General features: G+C 35.4%; 2 protein-coding genes across 10 annotated transcripts; both read right to left on the reverse strand.

The window, feature by feature from the left end:
• Positions 1 to 2881: 2881 nt before the first annotated feature.
• Positions 2882 to 18960, reverse strand: LOC114278466 (ferrochelatase-2, chloroplastic-like). Of its 9 annotated transcripts, XR_014342360.1 has the most exons (17): positions 18038 to 18960; positions 16306 to 17822; positions 16099 to 16196; positions 15845 to 15920; positions 15537 to 15651; positions 14490 to 14616; positions 13015 to 13068; positions 12824 to 12929; positions 11367 to 12703; positions 11155 to 11244; positions 10912 to 11076; positions 10547 to 10799; positions 10317 to 10399; positions 9396 to 9466; positions 8134 to 8234; positions 7792 to 7993; positions 6894 to 7641 (listed from the first exon to the last, which is right to left on the reverse strand). XR_014342360.1 is itself a non-coding variant. In XM_082891876.1 (11 exons), exons 7-11 carry the CDS (start codon positions 14607 to 14609, stop codon positions 3659 to 3661), a joined length of 501 nt encoding a protein of 166 aa, XP_082748002.1. In that variant the 5' UTR covers positions 14610 to 14616; positions 15537 to 15651; positions 15845 to 15920; positions 16099 to 16196; positions 16306 to 17822; positions 18038 to 18114; positions 18227 to 18960; the 3' UTR covers positions 2882 to 3658. The 9 variants fall into 9 exon arrangements, 7 of the variants coding, with proteins under 7 accessions (XP_082748002.1, XP_082748003.1, XP_082748006.1 ...); XM_082891876.1 differs by lacking the exons at positions 6894 to 7641; positions 7792 to 7993; positions 8134 to 8234; ... (3 more) ...; positions 10912 to 11076; positions 11155 to 11244 and adding an exon at positions 2882 to 3727 and having other exon boundaries at positions 12552 to 12703; positions 18038 to 18114; positions 18227 to 18960; XM_082891877.1 differs by lacking the exons at positions 6894 to 7641; positions 7792 to 7993; positions 8134 to 8234; ... (3 more) ...; positions 10912 to 11076; positions 11155 to 11244 and adding an exon at positions 2882 to 3727 and having other exon boundaries at positions 12552 to 12703; positions 15845 to 15915.
• LOC114276927 (thiamine biosynthetic bifunctional enzyme BTH1, chloroplastic-like) lies at positions 4462 to 6732 on the reverse strand. Its single transcript, XM_082893416.1, has 4 exons — positions 6392 to 6732; positions 5882 to 5946; positions 5657 to 5784; positions 4462 to 4877 (listed from the first exon to the last, which is right to left on the reverse strand). Exons 1-4 carry the CDS (start codon positions 6586 to 6588, stop codon positions 4758 to 4760), a joined length of 510 nt encoding a protein of 169 aa, XP_082749542.1. The 5' UTR covers positions 6589 to 6732; the 3' UTR covers positions 4462 to 4757.
• Positions 18961 to 20487: the final 1527 nt, after the last annotated feature.

Consider the following 20487-nt stretch of genomic DNA (forward strand, 5'->3'; position numbering starts at 1 on the left):
ATTACGGGATCATCGCCTGATCTTACCTTATGTTCATCATTGAGAGGGTTATATCTCTGGAAAAATCAATTCAAAGGGACTCTATCTAGAAGTATCAGGTAGCTTCCCAAGCTCGAAGTTTTGGATGTTAATTCAAACCATCTAGAAGGTCTCATCTTTGAAGCCCATCTGTCGAATCTCTCCCGATTGCAGTTCTTAGACTTGTCTCTTAATTCTTTGGTTTTAAAGTTCAACTCAGGGTGGATTCCACCTTTTCATCTAGATACCATAAGGCTGAGATCTTGCAAGTTGGGCCCTCATTTTCCAAAATGGCTTCAAACTCAATTTTTTTTTTTCTGTGTTTGACAACCCTGCTGCTGGAATTTCAGCTACTATCCCCAGTTGGTTCTAGGACCTGTCTCCAAGAATGCGTTTGTTAAATATCTCTTACAACCAGATCAATGGCATCATGCCTGATTTGTCATTGAAGTTTACAGCATTTCCTGCAATAGACTTGAGTTCTAATCACTTTGCGGGTCCAATACCGTTCCTCCCCCGTACTGCAACATCACTGAATCTCTCAAAAAACAAGTTTTCAGGGTCAGTTTCTTTCTTATGCATAATTAAATTTGAGCAATTGACCCGTCTTGACCTTTCTGACAACATAATAGGCAGAGAACTCCTTGATTGTTGGATGTAATTCACATATTTGGATGTTCTAAACTTGGCCAACAACTTAACTGGGAAAATTCCTAGGTCTCTGGGCTCCATATCGAAGCTTAAGGTATTGCAGTTCCGTAACAATAGTTTCACTGGGGAATTGCCTTTGCCTTTGAGAAACTGCACAAACTTAATAATTATTGATTTGGGAGATAACAGAATTTGTGGTACAATACCAACTTGGATAGGGGAAAGTCTATCTATGTTGGTTGTTTTCAGTCTGCGATCAAATGAGTTCCATGGAAGCATACCTACTAATTTTTGTCAGTTAAACAACATTCAAATCTTGGATCTATCTCTAAATAATATTTCAGGGACCATACCAATGTGCCTTGACAACTTTTTGGTAATGACTCAGACTCAGAGATTGATCCAACCAGTTATGTTATTTATGATCAAACTTAAACCATCCGGGATGGTGAAGAAGGTTATTACAGCCCCCATTATGTCCTCAGTGCATTGTTGGTATGGAAAGGTAGGGAATATGAGGACAAAAATACTCTGGGACTTGTGAAGAGCATTGATCTTTCAAGCAATAAGTTAACCGGAGAAATTGCCAGTAACATTACGCATCTTGTTGGTCTGGTTGCCATGAACTTCTCAAGAAACAGGCTAACCGGACCAATACCTGCAGAAATTGGTGACTTGAAATTGTTAGAATCTCTTGATTTGTCCAGAAACCAGCTTTCTGGGGGAATTCCTATAAGCCTTTCAAATTTAAATTTTCTTAGTCACTTGGACTTTTCAGACAACAACTTGTCAGGAAAAATCCCATCAAGCACTCAACTGCACATCTTGGATAATTCAACATTTGTTGGAAATCCTGAACTTTGTGGGGCACCACTTACAAAAGTGTGCCCAGGAGATGAAGCACCTCAGAATCCAAAAGGACCAGATGGCACTTATTGCCTAGATAATCAAGTTCATAACCACAGGATTTTATGTCAGCATGGGGCTTGGATTTACTTTTGGGTTCTGCGGAGTCTTTGGCAGCTTAATACTCAACAGAACTTGGAGACATGCTTATTTCCAATTTTTGATGAACATAATATATTGGGTCTATGTAGCTACAGCTTTGAATACTGCGAGATTGCGCACAAGGCTTTGAATCTAAATGGTATTACATTTCTACTTATTCCTATTTTATCTACACATTAGGTTCTGTTAACATGTTCACACAAGTCTGTCAAAATTGGGCACTAAAACCTGCACACATTGCTGGGTATGATTTCTTCAGTCCCTTAGGTTCCCTAGACATTCTAGGGCTCACCATTTATGAGAATATGCCTCTTCAGTCACCAATTGTCCCAAAAGATTAAATTGTTAGAAAATGAATTCAACAATATATATGAAGTTATCCAACACCCTTCATCATATGCAATTTTGTTTTGAAGGTGGAGACACAAACAAAGAACTGAACATAAAGGCATGTCTGACATTACCTTTTGTTAGATCCTAGGTGAACTCTAAAAATGAGACCTCTATACATATTAAAAATATATTGGTAAAACGGTATGTATGCACTTTTTTTTAAAAAATAAATCTAATAGCACCCACACAAAGTTTGTTTTGCATATATATTCATTATAATTGTTCTTAAATTTTTTATTTTATAGATTAAGATAAGGTAAGATGAAATTATTATAAGAACTCAAAAAGATAAAAATATGGCCTTATTGGTTAATAGTTTAAAATCCAATTTACAATAATAAAAACAAAAACGTACATAAAAAAAATTAAAATTATAATACCAAATAAAAAATAAACCAAAATATCACTTAAACTTCTCTTTTTTTAGCTACAAAATTACTAATCGACAGACAATAGATAACAAATATATGCTTGATAAACTGTTCTTGACTTTTTATTTTTATTTTTTGGTCACAGACAGATGATGGACTGACATGTAGCTGGATTTGGGACATTTATTTTGTATTTGATGTTACTTTACAGTTTTGTTTGAACATTTGTATTGTATTTAAATATTTTAATACATTTGAACATTCTTAGTTTTTTTTTTTATTTTAATGTTTGGTTTTAATTTGAACATCCAAATATGATAATATAATAAGAAAACATCCACACACACACACACAAAAACATTTACTTTAGCTGTTACATTATTACTCAATAATTTCTACAGGAAACAAAACAAACATAGAAAAGCAAATTGGATTAAAAGTTTATGCAGAAAACCCAGATTTTGAATGAAGCAGAGCGAAAAATTCGAGGGACGAAATTAAACTAATCGATCCAAAATTTAGGACTTCCGGTGATCTTCTTCTTCCTCTCTATCTCTACCAAAGAAACCAACTTCAACTTCAAGCATTTCGCTCCTGATCCAAAAGTCGAAAAGCAGAAATTAGGTCTGAAATCTGAATCACTGACTCCGTTTTACAATTTTTTTTATTATATAGAAAACATTTAACATATTTATATTTATTTTTAATAAAAATGAAAATATACAAAAAAGAAAAAAGAAAAGGTATAAAATTAAATTAGTAAATTTGTATCTAAAATGAGAAAAATGAATCTCAAATTAAAAATTTATGATAAATTACACTAACCTCCATTAAAATTAATAGAAAATATCACAAGGGTTTGGCATAAATACATTGAACTTCCTTAAATTTTAATTTACAAAACACTTGAAAGAAAATCAAATACAACTTCCATGATGATGATGATGATGATGATGATAATAATAATATTAAAACAAATACCCAAGAACCCATCAACCTTCACAACCAAGCAAAGATTTCAAGAGCTACAACTATGATCAGAGATATGGGATGCCTTCGCAAATGACACCAAACTAGGAAGAAAATAGACAACATGCAAAAAAGAAGCTTTTGCTTCACAAATTCAAATTTAAAAAGTAAATAAATTACATTTAGCTGCCATTTAGTATAATATATAGCACAAGGGATGTTCTCAATTCTATATTTGATGATACCCTTCATATATCCAGCTGGTCAAGGTTGATCATGCTTGCAGAGCTCTGCATAAGTTCCTTCCTATAATCCACCTAAAACGGAAAGCATAAGAGGAATTGATTATCTTCATGAACAAGGCTACTAGATTATATAGTCAAAAAGATTTAAAAACCACCACAAACCACCCTTTTTTCTTTTCTATTGCGATTTATGGATTATTATATGATTGTTTTTTAACTTTCCATATAAGGAGTGAGACTAGAAACACTGCTGGAAAAATGACTTTTAGCGGCGTTTTAAAAACGCCGCTATATGTATGAAAAACGCCGTTAATTCCTTTAGTGACGCTTACCATCAAACGTCGAGGACGCGGCCGTCGCTATAAGTTTATGACGCCTTAAAAACGTCGTAAAATTAGTATAAACGCCGCTAAATGTCACAGCCAACGGTGACATGACGTCACACAGGCATTCAGCGACACTTCAAAAACGTCGTAATAGCTTTTTTATTATTTTAAAAATATAACTATAGTGACGTTTTGAAAAACGCCGCAATAGATTTTTTCTTTTTTTTTTTAAACTACTAATTTTGTAAGATTTAACTTTAAAAATATACTTGTAAAATAACAATAATAAATAAAACTTTGTACAGACATATTTCTGTGAGATTATTATTCCCTCACATCTATAATAATACCCAATACAACATCCTTCAAGAAAAAAATCCAATAAGTTAAATCCATGCAGTAGCTGATCCATTCCTAAATAAATTAACACTCACTCTACCGTAGTTTTAAGTGTCGATTCTTGATGAATCCATGCCATTTGGAAACAGTGGTGAGGACAGTCCATGATATTGATTACCAAAAAATTATAAAGAAGATAAACATGGACATTACATTGCACATGCTCACAAAATATACAATGGTGACACAATATTTAAAATTTTAAATAAAAAAAAAACCCCATTTTTTTTTTTTTATTCTATTTTGTGTTTTGGGGGTTCATGGCTCTTGACTGCTGTGAAGTTCCAGCATCTCATGGTTTGGGTCAACAGAGACAGCAACTCGATAGTCTCGCAAGGCACCCATAACATCACCGATATGCTCGTGAAATGCTGCCCTCAAGTGTAGCAGGTTGAGGTCCGCTTTGAATAACACAGAGCACGACATCTCAACCTTTGGATATCAACAGGTAGATCATTATTTGCGAGCCTGGAATCTGATTTTACAACATGAACCACCTGCAAAAAGTGAATTGATAAATGATCCCTCAAGCTCAGACAATGTGATAATCAGATTACTCTGTCTAGGTTCAAATTGGTTTTTTCATTTATTTCAATAAATAACAATATGAACCACCATAATAACAATAGTAATCTTTTTTTTGGGTGAATAACAATAGTAATCTTCCTTTTAAGCATCTGGTAACAATGTAAATGTAAAGTATTGCCAGGTAAAATGTCCAAAATTAGTCACATGACCGATTAAGTAAATTGCATGTTTCATTTCCTTGAATTTTGACCCCTTGTTGTTTCAAATGAAAGGCAAAAATGGTTTCCCCAAGGTACATATTTAATATTTTAAGAACAAGCAACAACATTCAAGAACATTAACTCAAAAAACACGTAAACATGAGCAGTCAAATAGTGCATCAGTCAGATAGTGACAAATGTCACAAAGCAAATGGCAACAAAAGCAATCCTGAATATGGAGCCCGCTATATGGATCTGTATTCAATTTTTTTTACCCTGCCAAAGGTCTTTTCATATATTAAGTTATAGGCCAGTTATCTGCTGAAAATGCCACTCTATCTTTCTGGTTTGACTGAGTGAGGGCAATAACCTTAATCAAGTGATCAATTAAGCTTTGGATGTAACTTGGGTCTATGTCAACAGTGAAACTGAACTCAAAACCACCATTATTACATTCAAAAACAAAAATTGCAGCCTTATTTATTTTTTTGGTGCAATGCACACATAACTGTTAGAAGTTCCAGAAATACAAACATATAATAGATTACCTTAACAGCTGATAGCATTAAAGAACCTTTTGCAAGCTCAGCTGCTATACATGAAGCCAAAGTGCAGCCAGTTCCATGAGTATTCCGAGTTCTTATGCGTGGTGAACGCAGCTCATAGAAATTATCTCCTAGAAGATCAAATCAAGAAATCAAATTAACAAAAGACACCGCCTAGAGATACACACAGTTACAACTCAAAAACCCCAATGAATACATTAAGCATACCATCAAAGAAAATATCAACAGCATCCAATGAAGAAGCGAGGTCACCTCCTTTGACAAGTACATTTCTGAAAACAAAAACAAAGCTGTTACGAATTACAATTCTTCTTCTTGTCTAGTCTTTGTAAAACAAATCTGTTCTAAGAAATAAAAGAGCAAGCCCATATGTACACATTGACTATGCAAACTCAAAGTTAAACCTGCCTCTCACAGTGCCTAGCATGACACTTAAACCTCCCTCTCACAAATCACAATTGGCATTCATATCTTTATCATTGCCCAAACTTCTACTAATAGACTCTACTGAATCCATGAGAAAGGTGACGTGTCAGTTACCTTCACAAAGACTAGATAAGTGTCATGTCAGTTAATTCAACGCTAAAGTGACATGGTGCCAAACAACAAGGTGTCGAAATATAATTTTTCCTACTTTTGGAGGGATTGTGGAAAAGTTTGGCAGCTTCTGATAAGCCTAACTCAAAAAGAATAAAAACTCAAATGCAAAGCACTAACCGTGGACCCATGTCATGGATAGATTTTGCAGCAGAACGCATGTCGTCGACTGTTTCCAATTGAACACCACCAAGTAAAGCAGATGCTTCTTTTAAATTTGGAGTTACAATGTCACTGATGAGAACATCTGTTTGAACTCCATCGATTTTCCAATTGAGCAGCAATTCCACTGATGAGAACATCTGTTTGAACTCCATCGATTTTGCACTAGGCCTAACAACACAGAACAGTGCATAATATTTGCATCATAATAGAACAAGGAGATGCAACAGAAATACAGGGAAAAAATTATAACGCACCTCAACGTCACATAAGCATTTAGCGACGCATCAAGAACGTCGTAATAACTTTTTTGTTATTTTAAATATATAACTATAGTGGCATTTTGAAAAACGCCGCAATAAATTTTCTTTTTTTTTTTTGAAATACTAATTTTGTGAGATTTAACTTAAAAAATATACCTATAAAATAGCAATAATGAATAAAACTTTGTATAAACATATATTTATGTGAGATTACTATTCCCTCACATCTATAATAGTAAAAACCAATAAATGTGAATACAAAAAACAAAAAGGAAAAAAGAAATGGGAAAGAATTACAATAAATGTGATCCCCCCTCCTTGCTCCCTCTCCCCCAAATTGGGTCACGCAGGGTGCAGCGCCATTCCCTCATGAATAAATTCAAGAACACAAAAAGAGATTATAGAATTGGATATAACCCTCTCACATGAGATGAGTCCTACTTTTTTTGTGAGTCTCACACCCATGTGAGATGGTTTTGTCTGGTTCTATAATTAGTTTCAGAATAACTGTTCCCTCATAGGTCCAGCTTGATAGTAATAATGACTAATCCATTTACTTACCCTCAGACCACCAGATCAGTCCTAAGCTCAAATACTTGCATTTTTTTTTAATATATTTAAAACCAAAAATTCATATTTTCAATTTCTTTTCGTATCATTTCTCTGCAACCAAACAGAACAGTGAATTAGAGGGTGAGAGAGAGGGAGTTGCATAGATTCCTTTCAGTGAAATAGGGGCAACACACCCCATTGATGCAGAAACCCCTCACTGGTAGTCACTTCTAAGACCGTGGTAGTCACTGCCAACATAGCTGATCTCCCATTCCAAGTTTCAGCACTTTTTGTCCATCCCCATTCCCACACCGTGACCGGTGGTCGAAGCTCCCGACGCTGCGAATCACATGCTGCCAATAGTTCTTCAACGCTTCCAAGAGGAACTAGAGACTGCAAAAGGCATACCCACAACCTCCGGTCAGAACAAAATAAATAAATAAAATATGGCACATCAGTAAAGACAAGATCTTATTAGTTCCACATTATAACTAGCATTCCACATTAGTTCCATGTTTTAAATACAAATGTCCAAAGTCGGACCTGTCGAGCTTCAAGATTTGAGACTGCCATCGCTCCAATGTATGGAAGACTTTCATTCACAGCATCAGCCAAATCTGAAATGAAAGTGGGTTCACAACCCAGTGCAGGAACACGTCCCCATTTCTCTATACCAGATTTCAAAGCCAACTCTTTGTACTCAACATCAATTTCTTCTAAAGTTTCAATATGCTCACTGACAAAGCTGTATCAAAGACAAGGGTGTAAAGCATAAAACTCTAACCAAGAAAATTTATGAAAATTAACATGCCACACTATAAAGCTTATTGACAGTAAAGAATCTGAAAACATCACACCAAGACGAGCAGTGACAGTACAACATACCTAATTGGGACGGCTAGAAGGTTTTTTACTCCTTTCTGCCCTAGCTCAATGATAGTGTCATCGGTGTACGGTTTAAACCATTCCACTGGCCCAACTCTGCTCTATATATACATTTAGAACCAAAGTTATACAAAATTCAGTATAATAATCATAAAATATGCTCAAGGAAAAATATGAAAAAAATTGGAGTATTACCCGTTAAAAGAAATCAGTGCACAATTAAAAAAAGTATAAACTGGGGAAGAAACAAAATTTTAGTTATGCAAGGAACAAAATTTTAAATAATTGATGCCAATATATGCTCTTAATAGAATAATTCAGCTTTCTCAATGAAAATAAATTTATATACAATCTTTGAAGGAATGAAACTGACAAAACAACTAGACAAGATATGTTACTAGAAGTTAATGCACATGACACAATCATTTTTTCTTTTAAGTTTGTTGAATCACACGTGCTAATAACAGCAATATTCTTTTAACTTCTGGTGCTCATACTCTTCAATAAAATGGGATTAGTTGACAGGAACAATAGATGAAGTAATTCAAGCTGTCTTGATTCAGGTTAATATGGCAAAGTACACCTTCAGCACTGACGTACTGAGGACATTGACTTATAACCATAGTAATCAAGATAAATTTTCTGTTATTCAAAAAATATCCCCTTTCTGTCTTTCGACTCTTTTTAGGTATTTCTCTTGTCCTTTTGCTATGTGAAGACCATCTATTCCAGGCTTCTAGTTGCTTCTCTTAGTATCCACATTGTAGCCTTGCAGATGATGATCTTAATCCATAAGCATTTTCTCAGGCTGTTCTCACAACATACAGATATCAGTGTTACAACCCTGTGCTTTAAGGGTTATATAGATGCTAAGAACCACGCTATTCAGGTAGTGTCTCCATTTTTATATACTTTTGGTAAAAATAATAGAAATTTCTGTAAATAATCTGCTTCAACAGGGATATCGAGAACATGACTTTTGCACTTCACACAAAACACAAATGTGAATGAACAACAATAGCAATTTAGAATTAAAACAAGCTCCAATAAGTATCAGATTAGAAAATTTGAAGATCGCACATGATAAAACATAATGAGGCAGATCACTCAGAATTTAGCTGATAAGATTCTCCACGGGATAGTAATAGTAATCTCACATAAATATGTAAAAACCTGTTGGGTAACCATGCAACTAAACACTTCAGCACTTTGTTCAGGGAAACTTGTAAGTATTTTAAGCATCAAACTGTTCCCAAGATCACCTTTAATATCATGAGACCTTTCAAATATGAATTAGATGACGATTTCACCTCCTTGCTGTGCAATTCTTGAACTGCAAGTTAGTTAAAGCTGTTAGATTCCATCCATACGAGGCAATATACATCCAAACTGAAAAAACAATAGTGAACTAGCAGGACATACAAATTACAACAGGAAGAAAACTACAGAAAGATAATGCAACTCCGACAAAAAGGCTAATGACTCAGACATGGCATGCAAAACTTAAAATTAAAGAATGGCCAACTTCAAAGACTGCAGCTAATGACAAAATAAAAATCCTGGCATTTTAGATAAATAATACAACAGGAAGAAAACTACAGAAAGATAATACAACACCAGTTGCTCCCATCACATGCTTATCTCTCACCAACTCTCTTTTTTCAATAAAGTATCTCTCATCTCAGCAACTCACCCGTTATTTGCAAGCAATCGTCCATCACAGAGCTACGGGAATACCCAACAAAAAAAATAATAAATGAATAAATACCATTATCCATTAATAATAAATGAATAAATACCAACATTTGAAAATTTCAGATGCTGCCTATTATCCATTAATAATGCACAAATCCAGAGTAACATTGGCCTCCGAAAAGGCCTGCTTGGTAATCCAAATTTTATTATGTTGGGAAATTTATTTTATCAAAAATAGCCACATAATATACAAAATAAAATCAATGTAAGGAACTAAAAAACAGAGAAGATATTACCTACCTTGAATTCTCAGGAATGATTGTAGACAAAAAGGGCCTAAACATTCGATCTAGAAGTGTTTCAATGAATGTGTTAGGGCCTAAACATTCGATCTCGAAGTGTTTCGATCAGATAGCCATAATAATCAACAAAGTTCGTTTGGAGACTCGAAACATAAATGGTTCTGTCACTAGTATGAAGGCACTTACAGTTTCAATGTTGCACGCTCTTTGGCCAATGCCATATTCCTTTCCTGCAGCCTTACGCACTCCAAAGTTGATCTATCAAGTTCCTATTATACAAGGAAGGAGCTAAATGAGAAGGTTTCAATCAACCTGTGTAAACATGTAAAACACAAAAAACACACTCAACAATTTGAAAAGAACTGTATGCCTCTGAAAAAAACAATTTGAAAAGAACAGCAATGAAATTAAATTACCTCCTCATTGAGTTCTTTGACATCTTTCTGATGACGCTCTATCGCCGATCTGAGTCCTAAAACCTTCCCTTCCAATTTCTCCATTTCCCTATGCAACTCCCCTGGATTATCTTCGCAATTGATCAATTTCTGATATAGGTTGCCTACTGATTGGAAATAAAGCCGACTAACATTGGCCTCCGAAAAGGCCTGCTTGCATACAGGACATCGTTTTTTCTTCACATTTGAACAGTACTCGATACATTGTTGAAGGCTAGGTTTGTCAAAAAAACACATCAAATTGAAGATCGTTCTCGAATAATAATCGATTGAAGTGAACAACTGTGAAGATATAACTATAATATGTGAGTATAGAAGTGACTGACCAGAGCTCGTGGAAGACATGGCCGCAAATGGAGATTGATTGAAGGGCTTCGATGATTGGATTGAGATCTTCGTAGCAGATTGAACATATAGGCTTGGCAATTGTGCTACCGCCATTGGAGCTTGAAAAGCGAGTAATCGAGGGGTCAGAGTTCAGATCTGAGCTTCTGGAAGATGAGAAAAGAGAGTTTTAGCGATAGAAAGTGTAGGTAGAGAGAGAGAGAGAGAGAGACAGTGAAGCTCACCTTAGTGAAATCGAAATCGGCGGTGCAGATGGTGGTGGCGACGGAGCTTCGAAATAGAAATCGCTCTGAAATCACTGAACCTCTGAATCTCTGCATCTCTGCAAACAAGGATCAAGTCAGAATAAAACGGTGGAGCTCTGAATCTCTCACTAGAGAGAGAGAGAGAGAGAGAGAGAGAGAGAGAGAGAGAGAGAGACGGTGGAGCTCGCTACCTCGCCGGTGCAGATCGTGCTGGCGATGGAGCTTCGAAATCACTTTGAATCTTCGAAATCGCCGGTGCAGATGGAGCTTCGATGGAGCTTAGAGAGGGTTGAGAGAGAGAGAAAGAGAGAGAGAGATGTGTGCGTAGAAGGGTTGAGAGAAAGAAAGGGATGAGATTCAAAATAAGGAAGGACGGAGGACGCGCGTGTGCCTACCGCATTTGGAGGCGTTTTCAATTATAAAACGGTGCCGTTTTGGTTAACAAATATGTGGCGGTAACAAAACGCCATTAAAAATTAAAAAAAGTGGCGTTTAAAAAAACGCCGTTAAAACCTATTTTTCTTGTAGTGAAACGACACTTGTAATGTTAATGACAACAAAGGGAATTGTAGCTAGCAACAAGATAGATTTCTCAAGGCAATTGAGAAGCCTAATCATCTACAATCTAAGAAGCACGGACACTTAGGAGAAGGTAACGTGTTGTGTCCAATACCAATACGACACAACACTCTTTAGACACTTCTCAATACTAAGACACACATAAAACATATTACAAATTTGAATAAAATAACTTGAAATCTAAATAATAAAACAAAATCAATGTAAATTTATAATTATTCTGCTCCTTTAAACTTTAAAATTTATTATATTTTACTTAAATATTTATATATATGACTTCTTTTTTTTTTTTTTTTTTGGGCACCGGAGTGTCCAGATCAAAGTTCGACTAATCCCTATGGGTGCACAAGCCCTGGCAAGGAGTTTTCCGCAAGTGCACCACGGTTAATTCAAGGGTTTTTCCCAGTCCGATGGCCCAAAAGAATTGTTAACACCTAAAAGGTTTCAATCCCTGAACCTTCGGGGGAGCACACTCCCAAGACTTAAGGCCTTACCACCAGACCAACCCCTTGGGGTTATATATATATGACATATAATAATTATTTATCCCTATATGACATATTTTGCATCTGTCGTGTCCTATATTTTTTTAAAAAAATGTGTCGGCATATCTATTTTGTGTCCGTGTCCATGCTTCTTAGCCTGCAAACTATATTATATGGCAAGAAAAGTTGTAATACAATTTCCCACTAACAAAAGACCCAAGTGTCTCCCTCTCCATAAATGTGGATATATATAATTGTCACGAGTATTAGATGCAAGACCCGCAACATAAGCTACATGCATGATTTGCATACCCGGGAACCCATAAGAGAGGAGAAAACAACATTTGCTTCTGCTGCATCCTCTACCATTAATTGCTTTAGTAGTCTTTTCTCTGGATCCAACGTTGTTTCCCGTAATAATTGTAAAGGCATCATCTCCCCCAAACCTGTGTTCCATTCAATTGCTGTGAATGTCACATTTCATTAAAAAAAAATTACATTCGCTAAGAAAGGGATCAAAATAGAAAGGATTTACAGAGCCCTCAGGCACCAAAAATATCAAATTTGTTTTTTTTGGGTCATACCTTTGAACCTCTGAATGTTGAAAGATGCATTTGAAGGGAAGGAACTCTGTAACTGCTTTAGTTCTGCATCATCATAGCAATAATATGCTTTCTTTCCCCTCTCAACCTGATTATTTTGACAAGAGAGAACAAACTTTTGTGAAGTTACTAGAACATTTTTTCAATTGGACCCATCAAATTTGAAAGCACACCTTGTATAAGGGCGGCACACCAACATAAATGCAACCTTCATCAAATAAAGCTCTCTGCAAGGAACAAAAACTAAATAAACCAAACTGCTTTTGAATTTTTTAGGCATTTCAAGAAAAAAAATTTATTCTTTTTTCTCTTTTTTAGACCAACAAAATTTAATAGATGATTATCTCAACTGTCTACCTGATATCTAAAGAAAAATGTCAATAGCTGTTGGAAATTTTGGTTTTTATAGGCTTATTTTAGGCCAACTTTGAGCCCAAAATAGAGTGGGTCCCAAACGTCTTTTGGGGTGGGTTCAAAGAGGTGACGTGTTCCTTGCCGCATGGCAAGTCACACAGTGAAGACGGTTCTTCAAAATTATTTATGAGTGAATGGGAAATTGACGTCGTTTTCAGGTTCGTAGAATTGGACATTTAAAGAATTAAATGTGAGTTTCTTTGTAAGGCTTGTTCCACATTGAAATTTTAAGAGAGCTTGTGTAGGTATATAAGCTCTATGTGGCAACACTTGGGTTGGGCCCCAAGCGGCACCCCAAGTTTGTAGAAGGGAGCAGTTATGAACAAATGGAATCTTGGCTCAAACTACCACGCACACGCCACAGCCACCGTGCCGAGCACGAGTGTGGGTCAGGTCAGTTCTAACATTAATTTATTTGAATTTCAAAATGTTTTTAATTCAAATTTTTTCCAAAATTTGTGCCTCTTTCGAATTCCATAACAGATTCAAACTGTTTTACAGTAGTAAAACTACCCGGACAGATCCAAACTGCCCAGCAGTTATCTGTCCAAAACTGCCAGCAGATCTATTGTAGTTGGAAGCAGTTATCTGTTCGAAATTTGAATCATATCTGTTGCACCTGTTCAGTCAATTTTCACACCTGTTCGGACAGAATTGTTTGCCTATAAATAGAGGCCATTTCCAGCAGTCTTGGCATCCAAAGATGTACTGAAAAATTCATTTTCTTGCTGTCCAATTTTTGTTCTGTTGCATATATTCTTCATATCATTTTAGGAAAAAAAAATTAGAGAGTATAGAACACAGGTTCTAGCTCGCCGTACAAATTATTTGGAGTGCTACTACAGTTTGTAAAGATCATTGTATCTTGGGAGATAGACGCATTTTATACGTAAGCACCGTAGCGGCGCGGATCTGTTTTAAGGACAGAGTGTCACACACTCGACTTGATCTTTTAAATATTTTTTCGGTTCGGTAAATAAATTCGGTACGTAATTTATTGTATTTGTTTGATTTGTTTCAATTTATTTATTTTACACAAAAGATTGTTCCAACAATAGCAAAGTTCGGATGTGAGCATCATTCACATCAGCATCTGTCAAGATTATAATTTTATGATAGCGGAGAGCTTCCTTTTTAAAATCCTATCCCTAAAATCAGTAAAATTCAGTCAACAAAATAGGTGAAGCATCTGAAAAGAAAGGAACTAAGATTTTGAAGATTATAATTAAATAACCTTTACTCCAAGTCCCAGACCAAGAATAAGATTTTGAATCTCTTCATTCTTATACATTGCTGCTTTGTCCTTTCTTTCAATGTTCAAAATTTTAACCCTCAAGGGAAGAACAGCCTGCATCAGGCCACTAATAGGTATGTTTTAGTAGTCAGTACTGTTATAGATTTCCTGAAGAATAATGCATTTAGAAGCAATGATGATTGAGAAATAAGTACAAAGAAGGACATGTCCTGCACAAGTTAAACTAAAGTTCCCTCACTTAAATTATGATTTTTTCATTCAAAACTTCAAGTTTACAAGAAGCATGAAGCATATTCCCTAACACAAAACATTATCGATCATTGGCACATATTCCACACAATTTATATGGCACACGAGAGAGAGAGAGAGAGAGAGAGAGAGAGAGAGAGAGAGAGAGAGAGAGAGAGAGAGAGAGAGAGAGAGAGAGAGAGAGAGAGAGAGAGAGAGGTCAAAAAATTTCATAGACACTCCTCGGACACTCAGGGACACATGACACATTGTGACACGTGTGGACATGCCACATGGCATGTTTAATTTTTAATATTTTTCTTTGGACATGTTGGGGACACCCCCGGACATGTTTGTAATACTAACTAACTAGGACACCTCTTACCTCTCTTCAACCTGAGTACCAAATACTAACTAGATATTATTAGCAATTAGCAATCCTAAATAGCATAAAGTTGAGAAGAGTCAAGCTACTCGAGGAAAAGGAATAATTCATAACCATATTTCTACACTTTTCTCAACATTGAAAAGAATCCAGAGGAATCGGTATCATATAATAAACTTATGCAGTTCAACCCCAGAAACTAACAATAAATTTACCTAAATAAAACTAGATAAATGATTAAAAAGCCACTTGGATTGACATTTGTTATATGTCCTTATAAACATCCTTGCAACAGAACTCCAATTGATAATAGAAATATCATTAAAAACATTGTTGCAATAGAAATTCAATTGACATTTTTTATAAAACTCCACCCTTTTTTTAACTTCAATGAAAGAATAAATAGAGCATACCAGAATCTTCAGGATTTGTGGCTGAGCAATCGGCTAGCTTTCCAGGAAGAGACGAGTATGTTAAAACACTCTTTTGTCTCACCAATTCTCTTGCCCTCTTCGCTGCCAGAGCTGCCTAAACAGGGAAGAACATGCACGTGACTAGTGAGAGAAATAATCAAATTTTAGATATGAGGGCAATGATCAGCTAGAAGGGACAGAAAATGCACCCAAAGGATTGTGAATAATATATTCTTAGGGAAGAGCAGCTCAATCAATCATATAATTGAATTGTGACAGTCATGATTCACACATTTTAATTATGGTACCTTTAGAGCATTAAGGGACTTGGAAAGGATTGAATCGAGTACATCTGGATGCAACTCCAAGTATTCCCAACCTTGTCTTTCAAGGATAGACAGAATAAGCAGTAATATAAGATATTCCAAACAAACAAAAATGGAAATTGGTGATCTCAAACTTCAAAATGTGCATTGATGATCATAAACTTCATGTTGTTGAAAGCATTATTTATGACTGTAAGCATCAGTGACCACAAATGTAAAGACGAAATCAGTAATACCTTCGTTTGACCTTCAAACTCTGGATCTGCAGCTTTGACAGAGATTACACATGTTAATCCCTTCCTCAGTGCTCACCTTTTAAACTAATATCCTTCTCCTGGATTGGATCAAACAAGATTTTAATATTCAAAATAAATAGGCCAGAACCAAATATATATTCGTTGACAACAACAAAAAGGCAAAATAATAGGCCAGAACCAACGCACCTTGAAAATTTTTGATTTCTTGTTAATGATGCCTTCATACCATCTATGTGAGTACCGCCATCAATTGTATGAATGCTATTAGCGTATCCCAGCATTGTATCTGAGTATGCATCAAAGCACCTACAATAAAGATTGAGAAGAGAACTAAATTAGCTGTAGGCTACACAATTGGCAGCTTTGCACATAATACTGGTTTATCACACCAAAGTTTGAAGCAAGAAATCAAACGCTTTTGGCATTTGAGAAATGCATCAAGAAGCCTGTAACAAGATAGTGAATGAGTGACACGTGGACTGAATCTATTGAAGTGGTCTCTGTATTTTCTTGTGGACTGACCAAAATAAATAAATTTGAAAGAAGAAATTGTCAAGAGATTCATGAAAGAAAAAAAAATGCAACAAGAAGAAAGAAAGAAATAATTGCACACCACTGAAGAGCCACATCAATTCTGATTCCATTTGCTTCTTTTCTAAAACCCACAATATCATGAAGTGGTTTCTAGATCAAAGAACTATCAGTCACTTTACAGTCAAGACTCAAGCATAATGCAAATGTCAAACCAAGGGTTGATGCCTATGACAATTATCAGTTAACTGAATGATGGTAAAAATCCTTTTACCAAATAATCCCAGCCAGCTTTCACATATCAAGAGATAAATAAGCATCAAAATTTTACATGATTATTAGCAGTGGTGTAATCAGCGTTCGGGAATGATAAGACTTTCTGGTACAGAAGGTGGATTATCAAGGCTTCAAATAAAAATTTATCCGGTTGATGCGTTCAAGTCATAATAGTCATTAGATTCATCACCTATTCTAATTTTCAGCTTTTATTTGACTTTCACTATCAGAAAATTAGTTCATCTAAAACTGGGAGAAGGTTATACGTTATCTTTTCAAATAAGTTGGGAATAATAACCCTACATAAATGGTAAGACAATTAATTTTTGACGATTTAATATCACACTATGACAATAATGATGTGCAAGCAACCACATAATTAGTTGTCCTTTGGTACTTCAGTTTGGATACAAAATGGTGTAAACTTGATGGAAGAATAGGGAAATGGAAGAACAAAAAAATTAGAACTCAATGAGCATAGCAAAGGAGAAGTATTGGAAAATCATGCACATAAAAGCTAGCTCACTTTGTCGGTATTTACTATACAGCTTCTTCTCTGGATCTGTATCCTCTTTTTTAAGAGAAATAGTAATCTGCAAACAGTGAGACAGGGACAATGTATAGTAAAATAAAAAGAAACAGAAGTCACAGAGACTGATGGCACATCAAGAAAATGAAATTAATAATTAACCATTAAAATATTAATACTAAATAGCAAAGGATCCATTTCTGAAAGATCTGAAATTTTAGGGCAGTCAGCAAGAAACTGAAGGACCAACAGGAAATCACTGTTGAATGACTAGCCACTGAGCCTTAATAATCCCACAACATGCTAGGTAACATTCCATAGTTTGACACGTACAATCTTCTAGAATCATCATCTGCAAACAGGTATACTGCAAGTACGACATTCATTCACAAAACGAATATCAGATTTGACCAATATTTGGAAAAGATGCAGCAAGTTACCATATTAAAAATTTTTAAAAAAAAAAAAAAAAAAAATCTACATTTGAAAAATAAATGAGAAGTTTAAGGGAAAAAAATTAGAATAACAACTCAGAAGGTTTAAAGATGTCACAGAACAATAAGCAGATGGTAATGACTGTACCTCAGGGTTTAAAAAAGCCAGCTCCCTAATCCGTCCAGCTATAGTGCTGTAATCAAACTGAATTGCAGTAGTGAATACTGCAGAAAAGTTCATAGTTAGACAAAGACTATGAAAACCCCTAAATGCAATTATTGCTACAAATTGAATCAATAGAATCATCAAAAGCATGCCGGGTTTGAGAATCGAGACTAGTTTTGTCAGGCCAAAACTTAATGTGTGTCCCTCGGCGGTCTTTTGATTCATCAGGACGCTCATGACACATTAAAGTTGAAAGAGGCTTTCCACAGGAATATTTTTGCTGGTATTCCATTCCATCACGCCAAACTGTAACTTCTAATGCCTGCAAACCAATACACGTCAGAAACAAATGATTCGATCCTAAGTCGATTGGTGCTCACAAACTGTAAAATGTATATAAAAAACAACAAAAAAGAGACAAAAAATATGAAAGAACAGAGTGCGCACCAGCAAGCAAAATGTAGAATATAGCACTTACTGTTGGTGTGATGGCCAAGGGAGACACAATTAACACATCCCACCCTGGGCCAGAGTAGTTAAGCTATTATGAAGAGTGAGTTGGAGCATAACCTGTGGTCCAAGGAATTTGGGGATTATCGTGCAAGCCTAAGAGATGTCATTCATTTTGTAAAGTAATGTGACTGACACCAGAATAAATGAGTCTCAATACTTCTACGACCCAGGAGCCACCAAACTGAAAGTCACAGAACAGGAAAGTAAGACAAAGGGTCATTCTGAGTTGAATTTCAAGCATTAGCTAGGCCTGAAAAATGGTATCATATCTACTACTGCAAATGAAACACAGATACACCATCCCTCCTACTCATAAAACAATCCATTAAAACAACCTCTTTAGCCCTACCCATCAATCTGCCTATAACATCAACCACTAAGGTAAACAGTAAGGGTGAGAAAGGGTAACCCTTTCTCAGCATTGATGTATAAAGCTCATTTCATCATTACTTGAAACTTGAAATGAAGGCCATCATTTTAAACGTTTCTACCCCAGTGCAGGGATACATAAGTGGAGACCCGAAGTTAATTGACACCAATATATATATATATATATAACATCATCAAAATTATAGTAAACTAAAGCCTACTCCATGCCAAAAGGAACTCAAAGGCCCACCAAAACCAACAACATTAAAACAAAAGAGAAAACCATGAATATATATACATATCTCAACGAGCTTGAAGTGAATGGCCAAATAAAGTTATAAGAAAAGAAAGTAGAACCTCATATAATGCATTAACAACAGATAAGCCTACACCATGTAGTCCCCCTGAGACACTGTAACCACTACTTGAACCACCAAATTTCCCGCCAGCATGTAAAACCTGCACAATTTAATCGGCATACATTATTCACACAATCTTTATACAATTAGAAGGATCGTCTCCATCAGCCATGTCAGCTATCAGATATATGTATGTTGTAACATGTGTACATACATAAAAGCACATATAACTGCAATCTTTTCTTATACATAACACGTACTTGAAGATTGATGTGTCCACACTGCATTGCATCTTATTTTAAGGATTTCCTACAACCGCATGCCAGTAAGAAAATGAACAGCTGCTCTATTAATTAAAAAACACTGTTTTTAAATGTTCTTTGCAAATCTCCCATCAAGAAAACAGAAGTCCATTACAGTGCCGACTAATAATACTATTTTAGGTTAGGAACTTAGGACAGAACAACTGTATATCTAAATGACCTCAAAAGTAATAGCAACTAGATGGTTGTTTTGCTTCACAAATTGTGTGCACTTTAGGAAACAATATAACATGCTCAAAATTTTGTGCAAACATATAGTAAAAAGAATCAAAGTGGCCCCTAGAGAACTATTCCAGGTGAAATTCCATCTTGATCCCATAGCCACGCAGTCTACTTAGAACGTTAAAATGGAATTGGTAATTTATGCAACAATACCGTCAAGACAGTTTCCAAAGAAGATTTTTTTTGTCACTGGATGCAAGTCGATTGGAATCTGCGATGCACAAGTGAAACATGGAAGTAAATGAAAAGTTACAATAGCACATGAATGTTAGCTTAAAAGAATTGACTCCAAGCAAAATCTAACAACATAAAGTAATTGCAAAGTAGTATTTTGATATAACCTATTTTTTGTAAGTCAATAGAAATTACATAACCAGTTCATTTCGAAATCATAATAAGTATCAGCTATGAACATCGTGAATCAAAAATATCATAAGGTCATGTTTGTTTGGATGAACTGGATTAGTATTCCCATGACCAATAGTCCTAGGACTACGAATCCCTTTGGATTGTATATCATATCCTATGTTTGGATTGAATTATGATTTTAAGGAGGGACTAATAGTCTATACTTTGGCTTAGTTCTCCAATTTATATCCCATCCCCTTTGTGGGATTAATAGTCCATCATATGTGAGATACCATAT

Source organism: Camellia sinensis, chromosome 10, assembly GCF_055761805.1.
Source record: "Camellia sinensis isolate YWXY chromosome 10, ASM5576180v1, whole genome shotgun sequence".
Taxonomy (NCBI): Eukaryota; Viridiplantae; Streptophyta; class Magnoliopsida; order Ericales; family Theaceae; genus Camellia; species Camellia sinensis.